The 16,521-nt window shown below is 39.0% G+C and overlaps 1 protein-coding gene across 2 annotated transcripts in view; it reads right to left on the bottom strand.

The window, feature by feature from the left end:
• RNASEH2B (ribonuclease H2 subunit B) overlaps nucleotides 1–15,636 on the bottom strand; it is an 81,136-nt gene extending 65,500 nt beyond the window's left edge. Inside the window, exon 1 of one of the 2 annotated variants that reach the window (XM_020969959.2) lies at nucleotides 15,364–15,636. In XM_020969959.2, the coding sequence (XP_020825618.1) occupies nucleotides 15,364–15,427 (64 nt within the window). In that variant the 5' untranslated portion in view covers nucleotides 15,428–15,636. The remainder of the gene's footprint in view (nucleotides 1–15,363) is intronic. The other variant, XM_020969958.2, reaches the window with a different exon arrangement.
• Between the last annotated feature and the right edge of the window lie 885 nt (nucleotides 15,637–16,521).

The following is a 16,521-nucleotide window of genomic DNA, read 5'->3' as shown; positions in this document are numbered from 1 at the left end:
GGCATTTATTTCCTAGTAGGAAATAGTACCCACTTGTTTCCATAGTAGGTATATTTCCTATCCCCCATTCCCTACTTTAAAAAGCATTCTAGAAAAAATTGTCAAAGTACTTTGGAAACTCAAACATTGAAAAAATGTAGGCACGCATTCTCCTAAAAGATTACTTATAGATTTCCAACTCACAAGAATAATAAGGAGGAACAGACCTTTTCTCTGATTCCCATGACCATTCAAATCTCTTCAAAAGATAAATTATGTGCCAAAGATAAAACAACTTAAGCTGTCTCCATAGTCTAGGATACCCAAAATCCAAAAGAAAGTTTAAAAAGAAAAACCCATGAACTGACACTTACTGACATTGAGCTCACTTAACACCCCTGCCCCACTTCCCACACTAAGAAAGAGGCTGTAATAGCAGACTCAAGGACCTGACAGAGTTGCAATAAAACCCACCTTCACACCCCATTTCCTCTCCTTTCCAGTGCCACCCCAGCTCCAGACTGCCCTAGCTCCAACAGACAGAATTGCTGCAGCCCTTCACAAGCAAAAGCCTGCTTGTGGGCTGCAGCCCTGTAGCACCAGTGCTGGGACAGACAACTCCAGAGCAGCAGCACAGCAGCTCTCTGAACAGCCAGTGCTGCAGTGGACAACCAGTGGGTCAAAGCTCTGAAGTGATGGTGCCAGGACAGAGAAGTGAGAGAGCGAGCAAGAGAACACTAGGATAAGACACTGTGTGTGTGTGTGTGTGTGTGTGTGTGTGTGTGTGTGGTGTGTGTGTGTGTGTGTGTGTGTGTGTGTGTGTGTGTGTGTGTGTGTAAGGGTGGCAGCAAGGGGAGGCTGTGCAGCACATCACTAAACCTGAGGGAAAGAGCACAACAGCATCTAGCTGGAGCCAGTACTGACCACTCTAAAGTCACTTGAGGCAGAGAGTTAGAGAAATCTTTTTTGGAAAGTGGTACAAAAATAAAATTCTAAAAACTAATAAATAGGACTAGCTCAAGAGAAGGAGAAAGGGGAAATCTACTTGATAGAAGGGGGGAAAAGCAGAGAATTAGAGAATAAGATTAAAAAACAGTAGGAAAAAAGGAACTAATAAGCAAAACTCTAAAGGGAAAGGGGTAACAAATAAGAAGAGGGGATTAGGGGAACAGTGACACCTTAAAAAAGACTAAGGTAAAATAAGTGAAGGAACACATTACTTTGTTTACAGCAGGGAAGGGGGAGATCATAACTTGAAAATAAATGATATTAGAGACAGGTGGAGGAAAATAAAAACTTAATTCTCATAACTTTAAACGTAAAAGGATTAAACAATCCAATAAGTGAGACTGGCTAAAAAAAAATGCTACAATCTGTTGCTTATAAGAAACATATTTAAAAAACAAAGACATACACAAAATAAAACGGAGTTGCAGGAGTTGCAATCATGCTATATGACAAGGTAAAAACAAACATTCAAAAAATGAAAAGGTAAAAATAAGGAAACTATATTATACTGAAAGGAACCATAGATAACAAATGAATATCAGTAATAAGTTTATATGTTCCAAATATCTTAGTATCCACAATCATAAAGGAAACATTTATCTGAACTTCAAGAAGACATAGGAAGTAATACAACAGTGACAAGAGACTTCAATATCCTTCTCTCAGTTTTGGATAAATCTAACAGAAATATAAACAAAAGGGAACGTATAGGATTGAACTAATAGCTGGAGAAACTTGATTTAACAGATTTGTGGCATCTTTCAAATGAGACAGCAAAAGAATATGTGTATTTCTCATGATCACATGAAACTTTTACAAAAACTGACCACGTACTCAGGCAAAGAGATATTGCAAATAAATGTAAAAAGGCAAGAACAGTAAGTGCTTCCTTTCCTGATCATAATGCAATAAAAACTGCTCACAAATCCAAATGGAAAATTGACAATGAAATCCTAAATAATGAGTAAATCTAAGAACAAATCATAGAAATGATTAATAACTATACAAAAGAAAATGATGATGAAACAAAATAAGAAAAGTTCTGGAATATAGCTAAAGCAGTCCTTGGGTCAAAAATTACAACCTTATAAACATATTAACAAAATAGAAAAGTGAAGATTAATGAACTGAATATGCTTTTTAAAAAATCAGAAATGCAACAAAAAAACCTAAAGTAAGCACAAAAGAGGAAATATTAAGAATTAGAAAGGAAATAAATTGATTTAAAAAATCCCACAGAAATTGGCTCCTGGCCTTAATATGTTTATTGATTAATTTTATATAATAAAAGATCTTGCAATAAGCCCCAGAGATGTAGATTTCCCCCAGAAGAGTATCTGTGATCAAATATTACAGTATGTAATCAATCAAAAAATACACAAGAGACTTGTACAGATTCAATTACAAGATGATCCTTAAAGAAATAAAGGACCACTGAGTCCTATATCTTTATGTCTTTTTTAATATTTATATGGGCATTTACTTATGTCTGCAATAATTTTAACTTCTTAGCCACGAAACTTCTCTATGATCAATTATGTCTTCCTTGAAATAGAATGCTCAAGGGGCAACCAGGTGGTGCAGTGGATAAAACACCAGCCCTGAAGTCAGGAGTACCTGCGTTCAAATCCAGCCTCAGACCCAATACTTGACACTTACTAGCTGTGTGACCCTGGGCAAGTCACTTAACCTCAATTGCCAAAAAAAAAAAAAAAAAGAAAAGAAAAGAAAATAGAATGCTCAAGATTCTAATTTTTGCTTTCTAACCCTACTCTACGTCTCAATGCCTTACTCTTTCTCTGAATTATTTTAGTTCTGCTGGAGCAAAATATTAATAAGTACTGAAATAAAGGCAGAAACACGAGGAATAAAAGGTTTTAAGAGCACCGAGGTAGTCAGGTAAACCAAACACTTAAGAGATTCAAAAACTGTTTATAAAAACAAACAAACAAAAACAATGAAGGACTAAAAGATTCAAGAACACTGAGATAAAGACATCCTAAAAAATGCCACAACAATCTAGCGTAAGATATGAGACCTGGTTTAAAAGTTTCCTCATGTGAAAAGTTTTCATTCTGGCTAGAACCTTGGCCACCCCCGAATCTGGCTTGCCTGATGCTGCTAGATTTTGTCAGTACCCTGGTCAGCCGCACTGGCGAGAAAGAAAATAGGCACCAGATCCTATCCTGTTTGGGCAGAATATTGGATTCTTGCCACACATATCACCTTTTACCCAGGCATCCCATATTATTTTACCCAATAAGTAGTCCCTGGGCAGGAACCAAAACCCAATAAGAAAGTAAGTTAAACAAGCAAATTTAATGGAACATCTGAAAATAGAAGCCAGAAATCTCCAGTCCTCTAAAATTCAGAATAAATTCCTACTAACACATTCCTATACATGCATGCTAATGGAGAAAAACCTGAATATTTGACATAAAAAAATAAAAATAAAACTGCCTGTATAAGACTTTCAAACAAGAGTAATTTAGTTGTTTTTTCAGTCTCTTGATAAAAGTTCAATTTTGCCAAAATAACTTAAAAGCAAATCTATCAGTATTTTTACAGTGACTTGCAAAGAGCTGCGCAAACCTAAATATTTTTCAATTCAGCAAGCAAAGGTTTTCATTTCTGTTAAGAAACATTTAAAATCCTTATCTGCCAGTCCATATCACAGCTTATTTATCTGGGACTGTTTTGTGTAAACCACACGTTTAAAAACATGTTTATAAATTTAGGGCCCTTTGCCCGAGCTAAAATCACATATAATCATTTGTTCACATACTCATTTAAGCCTCCTAAGGTAAAACTCATTAAGCACATACTATACATTTAGGCAAATGAAACATCAAGTACTCATAATAACATTTTTTTAAAAATTTTAAGAAATTTTAAAAACCTGATTTTTTAATCATGCATAAGAACAAAATAGTATTGTATGAATGCAATCTCCAAGTAACATAAAAAATAACACAGTTACATCAGAAGTTATTCACAATCATAATTTGAAAGAAGTCATCTGCCATTTTCCTTTAAAAAGGAAATCAAATACTTTAGAAAGAAATTAGCTTATTAAACTGTAATATGAAGGAATGAAGTGAGCAAGAAAGAAATGAGATCTTTGAAGAAGTTTAAAAATAAGGTAAAACCTTACCTATGTCAGATGAATGACTAAGTATGGCAGAGTCTAAGGGAGTTGATCTATAAGAATTTTTAACTTCTCTCCTTTTTAAAAACCTAGGATTCTAAATCCTAGGTCAGCTCACATCTGGACTACTTTACAAGTTCCACAATTTAGAAGAGTCACTGATAGATCAGAGGATACAGAGAACAACCAGGATGGTGAGGGAACTCAAAACTATGTTAACAGGATTTAGCTTCAAGGAAAATTCAGTGTTGCGCCTCAAGAAGATCAAAGACAGAAAGATTCCATCTATACCAAATACATGGCAACATTTTTTTGGGTGTGGTGGCAAAAAAACTGGAAAGAGAGTGAGCATTCATTGACTGGGGAATGACTGAGAAATACAGTTCAGTTATCCCTTCCACCTAATGACCTTCCCCTTCGTAGCTGTGATATATCGTGGGTCAGCATAAGAAATTAAATGAGAATTTTGGGGGAGTTTTGCAGAAGCTGAAGATAACACACAAAGGCCAGCAGGTGACACAGAAAAAGTTTAGAAATTCAGAAATGGATAAAATACATGTGTAGTATTATATAATATCAGCATATTTTATCTTTTAATACTATAATAATTCAGGCTTCTTCTCTGTTATGAAGGGAGGGACAAAACATTTTACTTGGATTTTCCAGATCCTGAAAGGGATAACTGTATATGGCTGTGATGGAATACTATATAATAATAAATTATGAACATCAAGATTTCAGAGAAATATGTTAAGACTTGCACAAATTGAAGAAAAGAGAAGTAAGCAGATATAGCAGAATATGCAAAATGACTAAAAATATAAATAAAAACAACAATAAAAGGCTAACTTCAATTTTAAAGGTCATGACCAATACTGCTTCCAGAAAGCAGATGACAAAATACATCTCCCTCCTCTCAGGCAGAGAGAGAGAGTGAATTACAGGTGCTGACTATTGCATGTAGTTAGCTGGTCTTGCACAACTGTTTTGTTTTTGTTTTTGTGTGAACAGAGATAAAGTTTCACAACCAGGAAAACTTTATCAACTATATAAATTTATATTATCTAATCTCAACTGGGCCCTCAACGAAGCAAAGTATTTGTTTTTTCAACTTTTTACGAGTTCTTAATTGATTCTCTATCACACCTTCCACAATGGCTATACCAAACGTCTTCCCTTCTATAACCTCAAATGGCACCCCCTAGATCAATGGACTCAGCTTAGGGCTTCCCTACGTACTTGCCAAAAAAAAAAAGAAAATATTTGCCAAGAACTTCTTCTCCCCTCCTTCTCACATGACAACCCTTCCTCCTCATCTCACAACTCCATGACATCACTCTCTACTAACTTATTTATTATCTTCTCTAACAATGTAGCAGCCTTTTTCTCCATCAAGGTCAACCCATCCACCTTCAATTCCATTTCTTCCTGTCTTTTTCAGCTGATTTACCCAACTATTATCAGCCCTTTTCTAATCTACTACTTCCTTCCCTGATGCCTAAACAAATATGTCCAAGTCTCTCTCATTAAAAAACAACAAAACCCTTTACTAAATTCTATCATCCCAACTAACTACTGTCCAAGATCAGTCTTCCCCTTCTCAGCCAATTTCCTCAAAAAAGTCATTTGATGCCTTCACTCCTCTGCTATTACTTTCTTCTTAATCTCCTACAATCTGACTTCTAAACTTATTCAACTGACACTGCTCTTTTCAAATTTACTAACAATCTCTAATTGCCAAATGTATCAGCCTGTTCTAATCTCCTATCCCCCTTGACATCTCTGCAGTATCTGGCATTATGGAACATCCTCCTGGAGGTTCTCTCCTCTCGGGGATTTTGTGATATTGTTCTCTCTCCTGGTTCTCTTCCAACCTGACTATTCTTCATATGCTTTGGCTGATTCATCATCCATGTCGTGTTACCTCCATGTTACACTGAGCTCCTTGACAGCAAGATCTGTTTTTGCCTTTTTTTCCCCCATATCCCTAGCACATAGTAAGTGCTTGATAAATTCCTGTTGACCTGACTTAACATGTATAGCTTTTCGCAACTTGGCTCCTTCCTACCCTCCTAGTCACCCTATCTTTTACTCCTCTCTCACTCTGTATTTTTATAGCCCAGTAACAGCCTCTGTGTCTGCACTATAACTAGCTTAAGATTTAAGAAATTCATCACAATTATAATTATACCAATAATAATAGAATTCATATAATGCTTTAAAGTTTGCAAAATGCTTTGCAAATAATATCTCATTTTATTCCTACAACAAACTTGGGAACTAGGTGCTATTCTTAACTCCATTTTACAGATAAGGAGACTAAGACAGCCACAGATTGGGTAACTTGCCTAGGGTCACACAGCTAGTTAGTGTCTAGGGCTAGATTTGAACTTGGGTATTCCTGACTTCAAGTCCAGGGTTCTATCCACTGAGGTTCCACGTGATGAATGTTTTTTGCTTTTGTTTTTACCACAAAACTCATGAAAATTATGTACTAAATCATAAAGCAATTACAGTTTTCATCAGTAAAGTTAGCACTCAAACCAAAGAAATCTCAGATCCTTGAAGCATAATAAAGTACGCACTTGTATGCATGATTACGTGACAAATATGTGTGGTAATAATACAGGAATCCAGAGGAAAGCAAAAAGGACCAGTGTAGTCAGGAGAAATTCCATGCAATAAGTAGAACCTAACCTGTGCCTTGGACAATGAGTTGGGCTTAGACAGGCAGAAACGGAATTAGAAAAGCTTTCTTTCTGGCAAGGATAAGATATTGGTAATGGTACTAGAGTAAAGCGGGAAATAGAAATAGATATAGAACAATTGAAGTCATTTCACATGCCAGCAAGGTTATGCTTAAGCTTCTGCAACCTAGGCTTCAGCAATATATGAACTCAGAATTATCAGAAGAGAAAGCTGGTTTTCGAAGAGGCAGAGGAACTAGAGACCAAATTGCCAACATTCCCTAGATTATGGAGAAAGCAAGGGAGTTCCAGGAAAAAAAAAAAAACACAAACATCTACTTCTGCTTCATTAACTACACTAAATAAAGCCTTTTGACTGTGTGGATCACAACAAGATATGGCAAGTGTTCAAACAGACAGGAGTACCAGGTGATCATCTATCTTACTTGTCTCCTGAGGAAACCATATGAAAGTCAAGAAGCAATAGTTAGAACCAAACATGGAACAACTGATTGATTTAAGATTGGAAAGGGAATACAAGGCTGTATATTGTCACCTTACCTAATTCATAGAGTATGCCATGCAAAATTCCAGGTTGGATGAATCAAAAACCAGAATTAAGATTGATGGGGAAAATATCAACAATCTCAGATATGTGAATGATACCACTCTGATGGCAGAAAGTAAAGAAGTATTAAGAAGTCTCTTGATAAGGGTGAAAAAGGAGAGTGTAAAAGCTGTCTTGAAGCTGAACATTAAAAAAAAGACTAAGATCATGCCAACTAGTATGAAACCTTCTTGGCAAATAGAGGGAGAAGAAATGGAAGCAGTGTCAGATTTTATATTCACTGCAAAGATCACTGCAGATAGTGACTGCTGCCATGAAGTTAAAAGATGCTCGCTCTGGAAGGAAAGGTAAAGCAAATCTGGACAGCACACTAAAAAGCAGAGAGGTCACCTTGGCAATAAAGGTCTGTATAGTCATAGCTATGGTTTTTCTAGTAGCAATGTGTGGCTGTGAGAGTTGGAGTATAAGAAAAGCTGAGCGCCACACAATCAATACTTTCAAACTGTGGTGCTAGAGAAGATTTTTTGAGTGTCTCTTGAACAGCAAGGAGATAAAATAAGTCAATCCTTAAGAAATTAATTCAGACTACACACTGGAAAGTCAAATAGTGAAACTGAAGCTTAATACTTTGGCCATATAATGAGAAGACAGGATTCAATGGAAAAGATCCTGATGAAGATTGAAGGCAAAAGGAAAAGGGAATGGCAGAGGATGAGATGGAGAGACTGTGTCATGGAAGCAATGAAGATAAACTTGTACAGATTTCAGGAGATAGTAGAAGATAGAAGAGCCTGGTGTGCTATGGTCCATGGAGGTCACAAAGAGCTGGACACGACTAGATGACTCAACAACAACAAAACACATACAGACAAGGACACAGATAATATATAGATACAGTAATACAAAGTGGGTTCTGGGAACAATAAGAAGACTAAATTGGCAACCCAGGTGCTGAGTACCTATACTAAGTAGTGGCAACGAGAGTAGAGATAAAGCAAATATAAAAGACACATACTCTCCAAAAAAAAAAGAAAGAAAGAAAGAAAAAATCACATCCTAGTGATCACATGTTTTCTTATGCCTCAGCTCTGGAAAGCAGCGAATAAGTTATTTTCTTAATGTGTGTTTAATTTAATTTTTAAACTAAAAGGTGAAATTTTATTACGGTGAGAGGGTGGGGATCAAATACTGCACATACAGCTCCTACTTTTCCTCCCTCAAAATCAAGACTTTTATAATCACTATTCATCTTTCTTTCCTATAATCTTTTCTGCCTTGAGGGGAAAAAAAAGACAATGTGAGAATTATTAGTTCTAACTCATAAATGTCCCAATCCCTTTTGAATAATGACTAGCAGGACAAAAGATCAGGTTCCAGGAACTGTCTGATTACACCAACTGGCAGATGATTAGTCAATCAACCACAGAGCACAGTCAAACATAGAGACAGACAGCCAGAGTGGCCATCAGAGGAAGGTCAACCCACTAAAAAGGCAACAGAGAAACAGAGCCAGAATCAGGCTTCACGTGGAAAACCTGAGTGTGCTCAATCCTTAAAGAATCAAAGACTTCCACACTGCCACCTATACTCTACTAAAGAGTAACTGAAACTGTTGAAGAAAGTTAGCATAATTATTCAAAACTTATCTAAAAACAGTCCTAGAATTGAATTTTCTCTCGGTTGATTGCCACAAACAGTAATCTTAATCCCCAATCCATCATAACAAACTGGTCACTTTTAAAGGCAAAGAGATGCCTTCATCACTTGGACATATTTTACACAAAAGTATCAATTTTTACAAAGAACACCACCACCAATCAAACCCGCTTTAGGATTCTAAATGTTTGCTTGGGAAAGTTGAAGACCATTGTGCTTTTTAGGATCACTGAAAAGTTAATTAGGTCTACAGTACCTCTTTCTTTCCAACAAATTGGGTAAATTTATTATTAAATTTTTAAGGGGGGTGTTTCTTTTAGATCTTTTTTTTTCCCAAAAAAAGGAAAGTAAGCTTCTCTAAAATTTGATTGATAGGTTCATAATACTAAGAGAAGAGAGCTCTGCAGTCATCTAGGCCAACACCATCATTTTAGAGTTGAGCAGAGTGGCAAGGCAGTAAAATAAGTAGTAAAGTCAGGATCTGAACCTAAGATTTGTAACCAAATCCTCTGACTACAATTCCAGACCTCTGTCCAACTCCCACACTGCCTTCCTGTCAACTAGAATGTATTTTAAAGGAACACATGTAAGATATTTTATCAGTTTAATCAACCAATTATTGTTGTTCAGTTTTCAGTTATATTCCACTCTGTGACCCCATTTGTGGTTTTCTTGGCAAAGTTACTAGAATGGTTTTCCTTCTGCAGCTCATTTTATAGATGAGAAAATTGAGGCAAACAGGTTAAGTGATTTGCCCAGGATCACACAGCTGGTAAGTGTCTGAGACAGATTTGAACCCAGGAAAATGAGTCTTCCTGACTCCAGGACTGGCACTATCCACTGTTCCACCTAACTGCCCCACAATTATTTATTAAATTTCTACTGTGTGCCTGTCTCTGGGGAACACAAATATACTGAATAAAACAATCCTATCAGCCAAGAATTTAACATTTAAACAGTGGAGACAACAAGGACATATGTAAGTATACACAGAATTTTAAAAAACTCTTTCAAATTGCTTTCATACTTATTACTCTAGTCTATTTGCATGACATCACCAGAGGAAAGGAGGCTCTGTTATTACTTCTACTTTACAAATGGAAAAACTGAGGCATAGAGGCACTAAGCAAGCATTTGCTTGAGTTTACTTTTGGTTAGTGGCCTAACCAATAGCAAAGTCGGGATTCTCAGGTCATTGTTATTCTCACTAGAGTATACTCACTGCTGCTCCCTGAAGAGTTAACTATCTCACTTTGGAAAAAAAAATGTGCTAAGTTTTCAGCATTCCCCAAGAGAACAAACTTATGTTAAAAAAAAAACATCTTACAGTAAAGACAAATTAATTTTAAAATTCTTCTTTAAGGCTCTACACTAAAGCTCCATTCACTCTAACAGATTTACTTAGCTTATCTGACCTGAGTGAGTGTCTATAGCTGTGCAACCAACATCTGTAACAGCTATTTTTAATCACTGAACATTGACCACTTCTCTCTGCTGAGGTGGATCTGCACATGTCGGCGTATTAACAAAAAGGCAGATGGAACTAGACTAGTACTTAAAGTACTTTCTATTGCTGATATTCTATGGATTTTAAAAGGCACAGTGGCTTCATCTCTACCAGAGATGAGAGAAGTTCCCAGCTCAACCTCGATGAATCTATGATATGTAACTGTATCTATGACCCTATGACCCAGGAAGGCTCTAAGTTTTACCATCCGAACTCAGGTCTGTACCAACGAGCTCCAGCTGTTAGCAGTTGAAGATGCACCCCATGGGAAACTATAATAAACATGACCCAAACATCTGTTATCTCTAGAGGAGCAAGAGCAGCAAAGAAGGATGGAAAACTTCAGCTACATTCCTAGTAGTGCAGATATGACAATCCATTATGGAAACGGACCCATTTGCTGGTGGGCATACGTAGCTGGAAATTGTCCAGTGGGCCCTGGATAACTTGAGGAAATATCTGGGGCCAGTCAAAGCAAAAAGTATTACTGATTCTTCCTATAAGCAGGGGAAACTCATCTGCTATCTTTCTCTGCATAAAGTCAAATTTCTCAAAGCCTGAATATCACAAGTATCTTCTAATAGGTTATTACATGTAACATTATCTTCACCTATGTCTTGTGTGCCCAATTAGACATTAAAAACCTGAAGGAAAAAGATACTTGTATCCCCTTGGAGAGTCTTCCAAATAGCAGAAACCCTAGAGATATTTTTAAAGAAATTTACTTGTTAATGTAATTCAGCCTGACATAGTGGAAGGACACAAGACTGAGAGTCTGAGTCCAGGGGCAAACATTTTCTGAAAATGAGACAGCCTCAAATTCCATCTGTCAAGTGGGGATAAGACCACTCCAACTACTTACTTCATGGAGTTGTAGTAATGAAAGTCTTTCTAGAACTTAAAGCTTTCAGAAATCAGAAATATTATGTAGTAGTCTTTGATTTGCTTTGAAATTATATGCAAAGATGTAAATGGATGACTATCTGTTGAGTTTCAGTAACTTAAATATTTGCATTTCTAATTCGCTTCTTTCTAATTCTATTTACATTTCTGTTTCCTGTCTCTAATGATATTTTTCAGTAACTGGGCTGGGCTGATTAATTCATAAGAGGATAGGTGCTTTGCATAAATTTTTCATTAATTAGTACAGCCTGCTTCATTCAACAAGGTAATTCTATTAAATTTTACAGCAATTTAAAAATAAACTTCATTGTAGCTACAGTGCACACTTGGTCAAAAGTGTCTTTTTCTTTCCTCAGTTAATTTATCACATCCCCACATCCACAGGAAAACACTAACCCACTTTTCCTGGGATCGGTCTTAGAAGGTGCTGCGTTATTATTCACTTATTATTAACTACGCTCTATTTTGGCCAGTCATTAGTAAGAGCTAAACGTCGGGGAAATGACAAACTCCGATTCTGACTAGCTGATCCTCAAACCATACCAAGGGAGCACCAGATCTTTAACTGTGAAGTGGGTCTCAGAAGCCTGTAGATGGCAGTAAAAGCTGGGCTGGGAGACCGAATAAATTAGCCTTATTCAAATATGGACAGAACTCTGATCTGGCAACAAAATTTCCTCATCTGCTCCTTTAACAGCTTTCCCAAAGAGTTAACACAAATCAAACTGAACCCCTCTTTAAAACATAAATCAAACTGTGCCTATGGAGAAAGTTTCTTTATTCTTTTCTTTTTAAAGGGCTATGAAAAAGCCCTTGTCTTTAAGGGGTATATTAAGCCCCGGTGGCCTAGGTCCGTGTTTGTTTACTTTATCTGATCCCTGTGCCCAAAGAAAGCATGATAGTATTTCAGCCTGGGGATAGAGGATGGATTTGGTAATGGGAACTAGGGGAAAAATCCCTATAACAGGGCACGGGGGGGGGGCGCACCATTTTACAATTTAGTTTTACTCAAAGAGTTGCTTTCGTCAGTGGTGACAAACAGGTAGCTCCCACTTCCAGGTGTGTCCAGAGCCAGATCAAAATGTAATTGGAAAAATTTAACAAAATAAAAATACAACAGAATATAGATGTTAATATGTAGTTTTCTAAGAACGGAGCCAACTGGGATCCTTACGTACAACTTAGCATTCCCATTCAACATTGCTGATTCCACATAGGCAGGATGTGTCAGAGCAGATACATGAACCCAGATATTCCTGGCTTTTCACTCTATTCACTATGCTATGGAAAAAAATGAGTATTTTGACTAAAACCTGAAACTGAGTCTCCTACACCTAAATGTTACACATTTAAGAATTAACAAATGTATTCTCAGCTCCACCAATTAGCATTCCCATATTTAAATTTTTAATAATTGACATGACTGAGGCAAAAGGGAGGATGAATCTTTCAAATGTGAAGCTCTTGAAAGACTTGACCTAAATCAAATTATTAAATTTCACATCAAATATTTGAATATCCACAAATTTCTACTGTCTCCTCCCCACCCCATGTGCTCTGTTCTATATAATCTTACAAAAACAGTTGTCAGATTGCTTCTTTATCATGCAAACTTTTTCACCACCTACCGTAGAAAATGTTTCCATCTCCTGGGTTTTTGCCAACTACTTTATCACCAACTTAAATTTACTGCAAGAATAGATGGCACTTACTGAGGTTGAATCTCTAAACTAAATACAGTGAGCAGCCTGTTTCCCTCTCATTAGACGTTATACCATTAAAACTGCCATCCCACAAAAGAGCAAAAACACTTTTGACTTCCAGCCAGTATTTTCAAACCTCCCTTCACAATTCCACTTGCTTGTTCTCTCCACAAAGCCAGCCAGACTATATCCTTCCAACCTCAACCCCATCTTAAAGCACTGGGTAACTGCTAAAGGTCTGGAAGAATGGGACATTGAAAGGAATGCCTACCTCACTGTACTCCTGTGGACATTACTAATCTCAGCTATTTTAAACAATTCTAATCCTAGCCCCACCAGAAGCACAGGTCTTCATGTCAAAGCTAAAGTGGTGGATCTTTTCCTTATTTTTCAAGTCAATAGGCATTTCCAGCCTGCTAGTTCAAACCCAGAATAAGAGGACTTCATTAAAAAGGGGTATTTTCAAGCAAACCACTCTAGACTTCTAAAAACCCTGAAGTGCAACCAGAGACAAGGGAATCTATCTCAAAGAAGTTAAAACACAAAGCCAACAAAATAAAGTCTTTAACATTGCCCCCGTTATTTTGAGGCCTTTCTACAGCCTAAAGGGTTTTTCAAGAAAGGAAACCCACCCTTTTCTCTCCTCCCCTCAATAAAAAGAGGAAATCAAAAGACAAGTCCAGTTTTTCACTTCCTTATTTTTTTTAAGTACTATCTATATCAACAGCACCCAACAAATATTTTGGCTATATCTATATCTATCTATCTATCTATCTATCTATCTATCTATCTATCTATCTATCTATCTATCTATTTATCTATATCTACATATAAATAGCTACTTCACCTTTCTAGACATCAGTTTCCTCACTTGTAAAATGAGGTTGTGGAAGTGATTACTTCTAAGGTCCCTTCCAGCTCTAAAGCTACAATCTTGTGAAATATTTTGATTACAAAAGCTCTATTATCTGATTGCTACTGAATCAATGCAAAGGAAACAGTTTTGTACCTACTTTGGAAAAAGGGGCAAGAGCCAACTTCATCATCTCTTGAAGCTTAAGCTCTCTAGGCTTCAAGTTTCAGGATCTGTAAAACGGGTGTAAGAATACTAGCCGTACTTAACCCTGGGGCGGGTGTCTAGGATCAAATGAAACAGTGTACTCGAAGCACTCTGCAAACCCGAAGGTACTATACACGGTATCCTAAAAGTCTTAGTGCAGTTGTAAGCTATGTCTTGAAGACTCTTGGGACGAGCTGTATAAATGCCAACTACTGTTACCATCATCATCACTGATCACATGGTAAGTAAACACTTAATAAATGTTGGTCGAACTAGACCAAAATTTGAATTTGGTTCGATTTGGTTAGACATAGTTCTGGTCTTAATAATCTAATAACATGCATAAAGCAAGAGGAAAGATGGTTACCAAAGAAGGATCCAACTGTAATTCATCTTGCTTCTCCATCAATGAAAGGGGAAACATTTCGGCACAAAAGGACACTGAAAGCAATGGTTGCTTCCAAGGCGCATCTCATGGCGACCGTTTTGCAAAACTGAGGCAATGGTGCCCAGGGTTACGTTGAATCATAATAAATTACCAGACCTTAGGCAGCCTGAGGGCAGGCACCGGGTCTCACCAGACGGTATCTCTCCCCCAGAGCCCTTAGCACCGCTCTCAGAACACAACCCATAGTAAATAAATGCTTATTGTAAGCCCTTAGTAAAATAAATGCTTATAACCTGGCACTGAACTAGAGGGGAGCCGAAGAAGCAATAATTCTCGGGGGGCAATAACTCTGCATCTCTCCTGAGTGCCCAGATGACCCCCACAGATGCTCTGGGAGAGCTATTTCCCCTCTTCCCGGCCCCACTCCCAGCTTTGGGATGCTCAGTACTGAGATGCCTATGGAAGTGACCCAGGAGGGAATTCCCTATTGCACAAGGCACAGGCAGCAGGAGCTGAAGCTCCGCCCCTTTCCCCGGGAAACTTCCCTACGAATCCCCGGGAAGGGAAAGCCCGGGAGCAGCGCGCGCGCCCAGGGGAGCTCGCGCAGTCGCGTGGGGGCCGGGGCCTGGCTTCTGGGGATGGGGGAGGGGGTGCGCAAACAAACCGCGAGCTCGCACGCGTGCGCCCGCTTCCCCGCCCGCCCTCCCCTCCCCGGCCAAGTGGGTGGGGGCCGGCGACTGCTTTTGGGTCCTTTACCTGGTGCAACGAGCACCCACTGATCGCAGTGAACTTCGGCCGGCCTCTTCTTGTGAGAGAGCATGTTAATCACCTTCTCCCCAGAAGACTCAAGCACATTAACCGCCCGGCTCTCTCCCCCACACCCGAGGCACTAATTAGCCTTCGGCTTGGTCGGCTGGGCCTGGATACGAGGTTAGCTCTGCGGTTCCCGGAAAAAAATCTTGTGCAATCGAAAAATGGCGGGAGAAAGGGTCTATTCCGAGGTCTCCCTCCCCCCGCCCGGGGCGGGGCCATCGTTGGAGGCGGAGCGGGGCGGGAGGAGGAGAGCGGCAAGGTTACATTTAGTTTTAGGCGCGAACTGGGAGGACAACGTGATTCTCCTGATTTTGTATCCCTAGTTCCTCCTTCTGGCGCCGAGCCAAGGCAGAGTTTAGAGCCGCAGCCCTACGGAAAACAAAAAGGCCGCAAGGAGCTGCTGCTACACCCCTCCCTCTGGGGAAGGTGGTAGAGGCCGAGCTCGAGCTCCCGGCCCGGGAGATACTGCGATGTGCGAGGCCCGGAAGCAGAGCGCCTACGTGCTGCTGAGCTCGGGCCTCCCCACGAGCTAACGAGGGGACGAAAGGGGGCGGTCAGCAAGCGCGAGAGAGAGACGGGGCTGCTGACCCGGCCCGAGCTCTGGCGCCCACCAGCAGCAAAGCCTGGTCACGGGGTCGCTCTGAGAACGCTAGCGATGCATGCTTGCCGTTCTGAGTTTGTTGTTAGTCGCCGAAACTCTTGTTTGAGAACAGAAGAGCTCTTCGTCCTGAGCGACAAGAAACGAGTGAAAAGAAAGGACACACGCACGTCCTCCCCTCCTACCCCAGAAGGTTCAAGCCCATGATCAGGACTGTTGTAGAAGGAGCAGAATGCCTGGGCATAAAGCGGTCCCTGAGCAAGGGTTCTTAACTGTGAACTTTCATTGTGTGTATGTGTCATACGTGCATGTATACATATATGCATGCGTACATACATGCATGCATGCACGGCAAACAGCTCCAGTATCTTTGGCAAGATCCCAAATGGATCGAGAAGAGCCTGACCAACTGATCAACAAAATACATCTATATAAAATTATGATAACCCTTAAGCAAGGGTTCTTAACTTAGGGTCCATGAACTTGAAATACGTGTGTTTGTA

The sequence above is a fragment of the Phascolarctos cinereus genome, unplaced genomic scaffold (assembly GCF_003287225.1).
Source record: "Phascolarctos cinereus isolate Bilbo 61053 unplaced genomic scaffold, phaCin_HiC Scaffold_726;HRSCAF=1367, whole genome shotgun sequence".
NCBI lineage: Eukaryota > Metazoa > Chordata > Mammalia > Diprotodontia > Phascolarctidae > Phascolarctos > Phascolarctos cinereus.
Note: the sequence above shows the minus strand (reverse complement) of the source record. Positions and strands in the feature narration are given on the sequence as shown.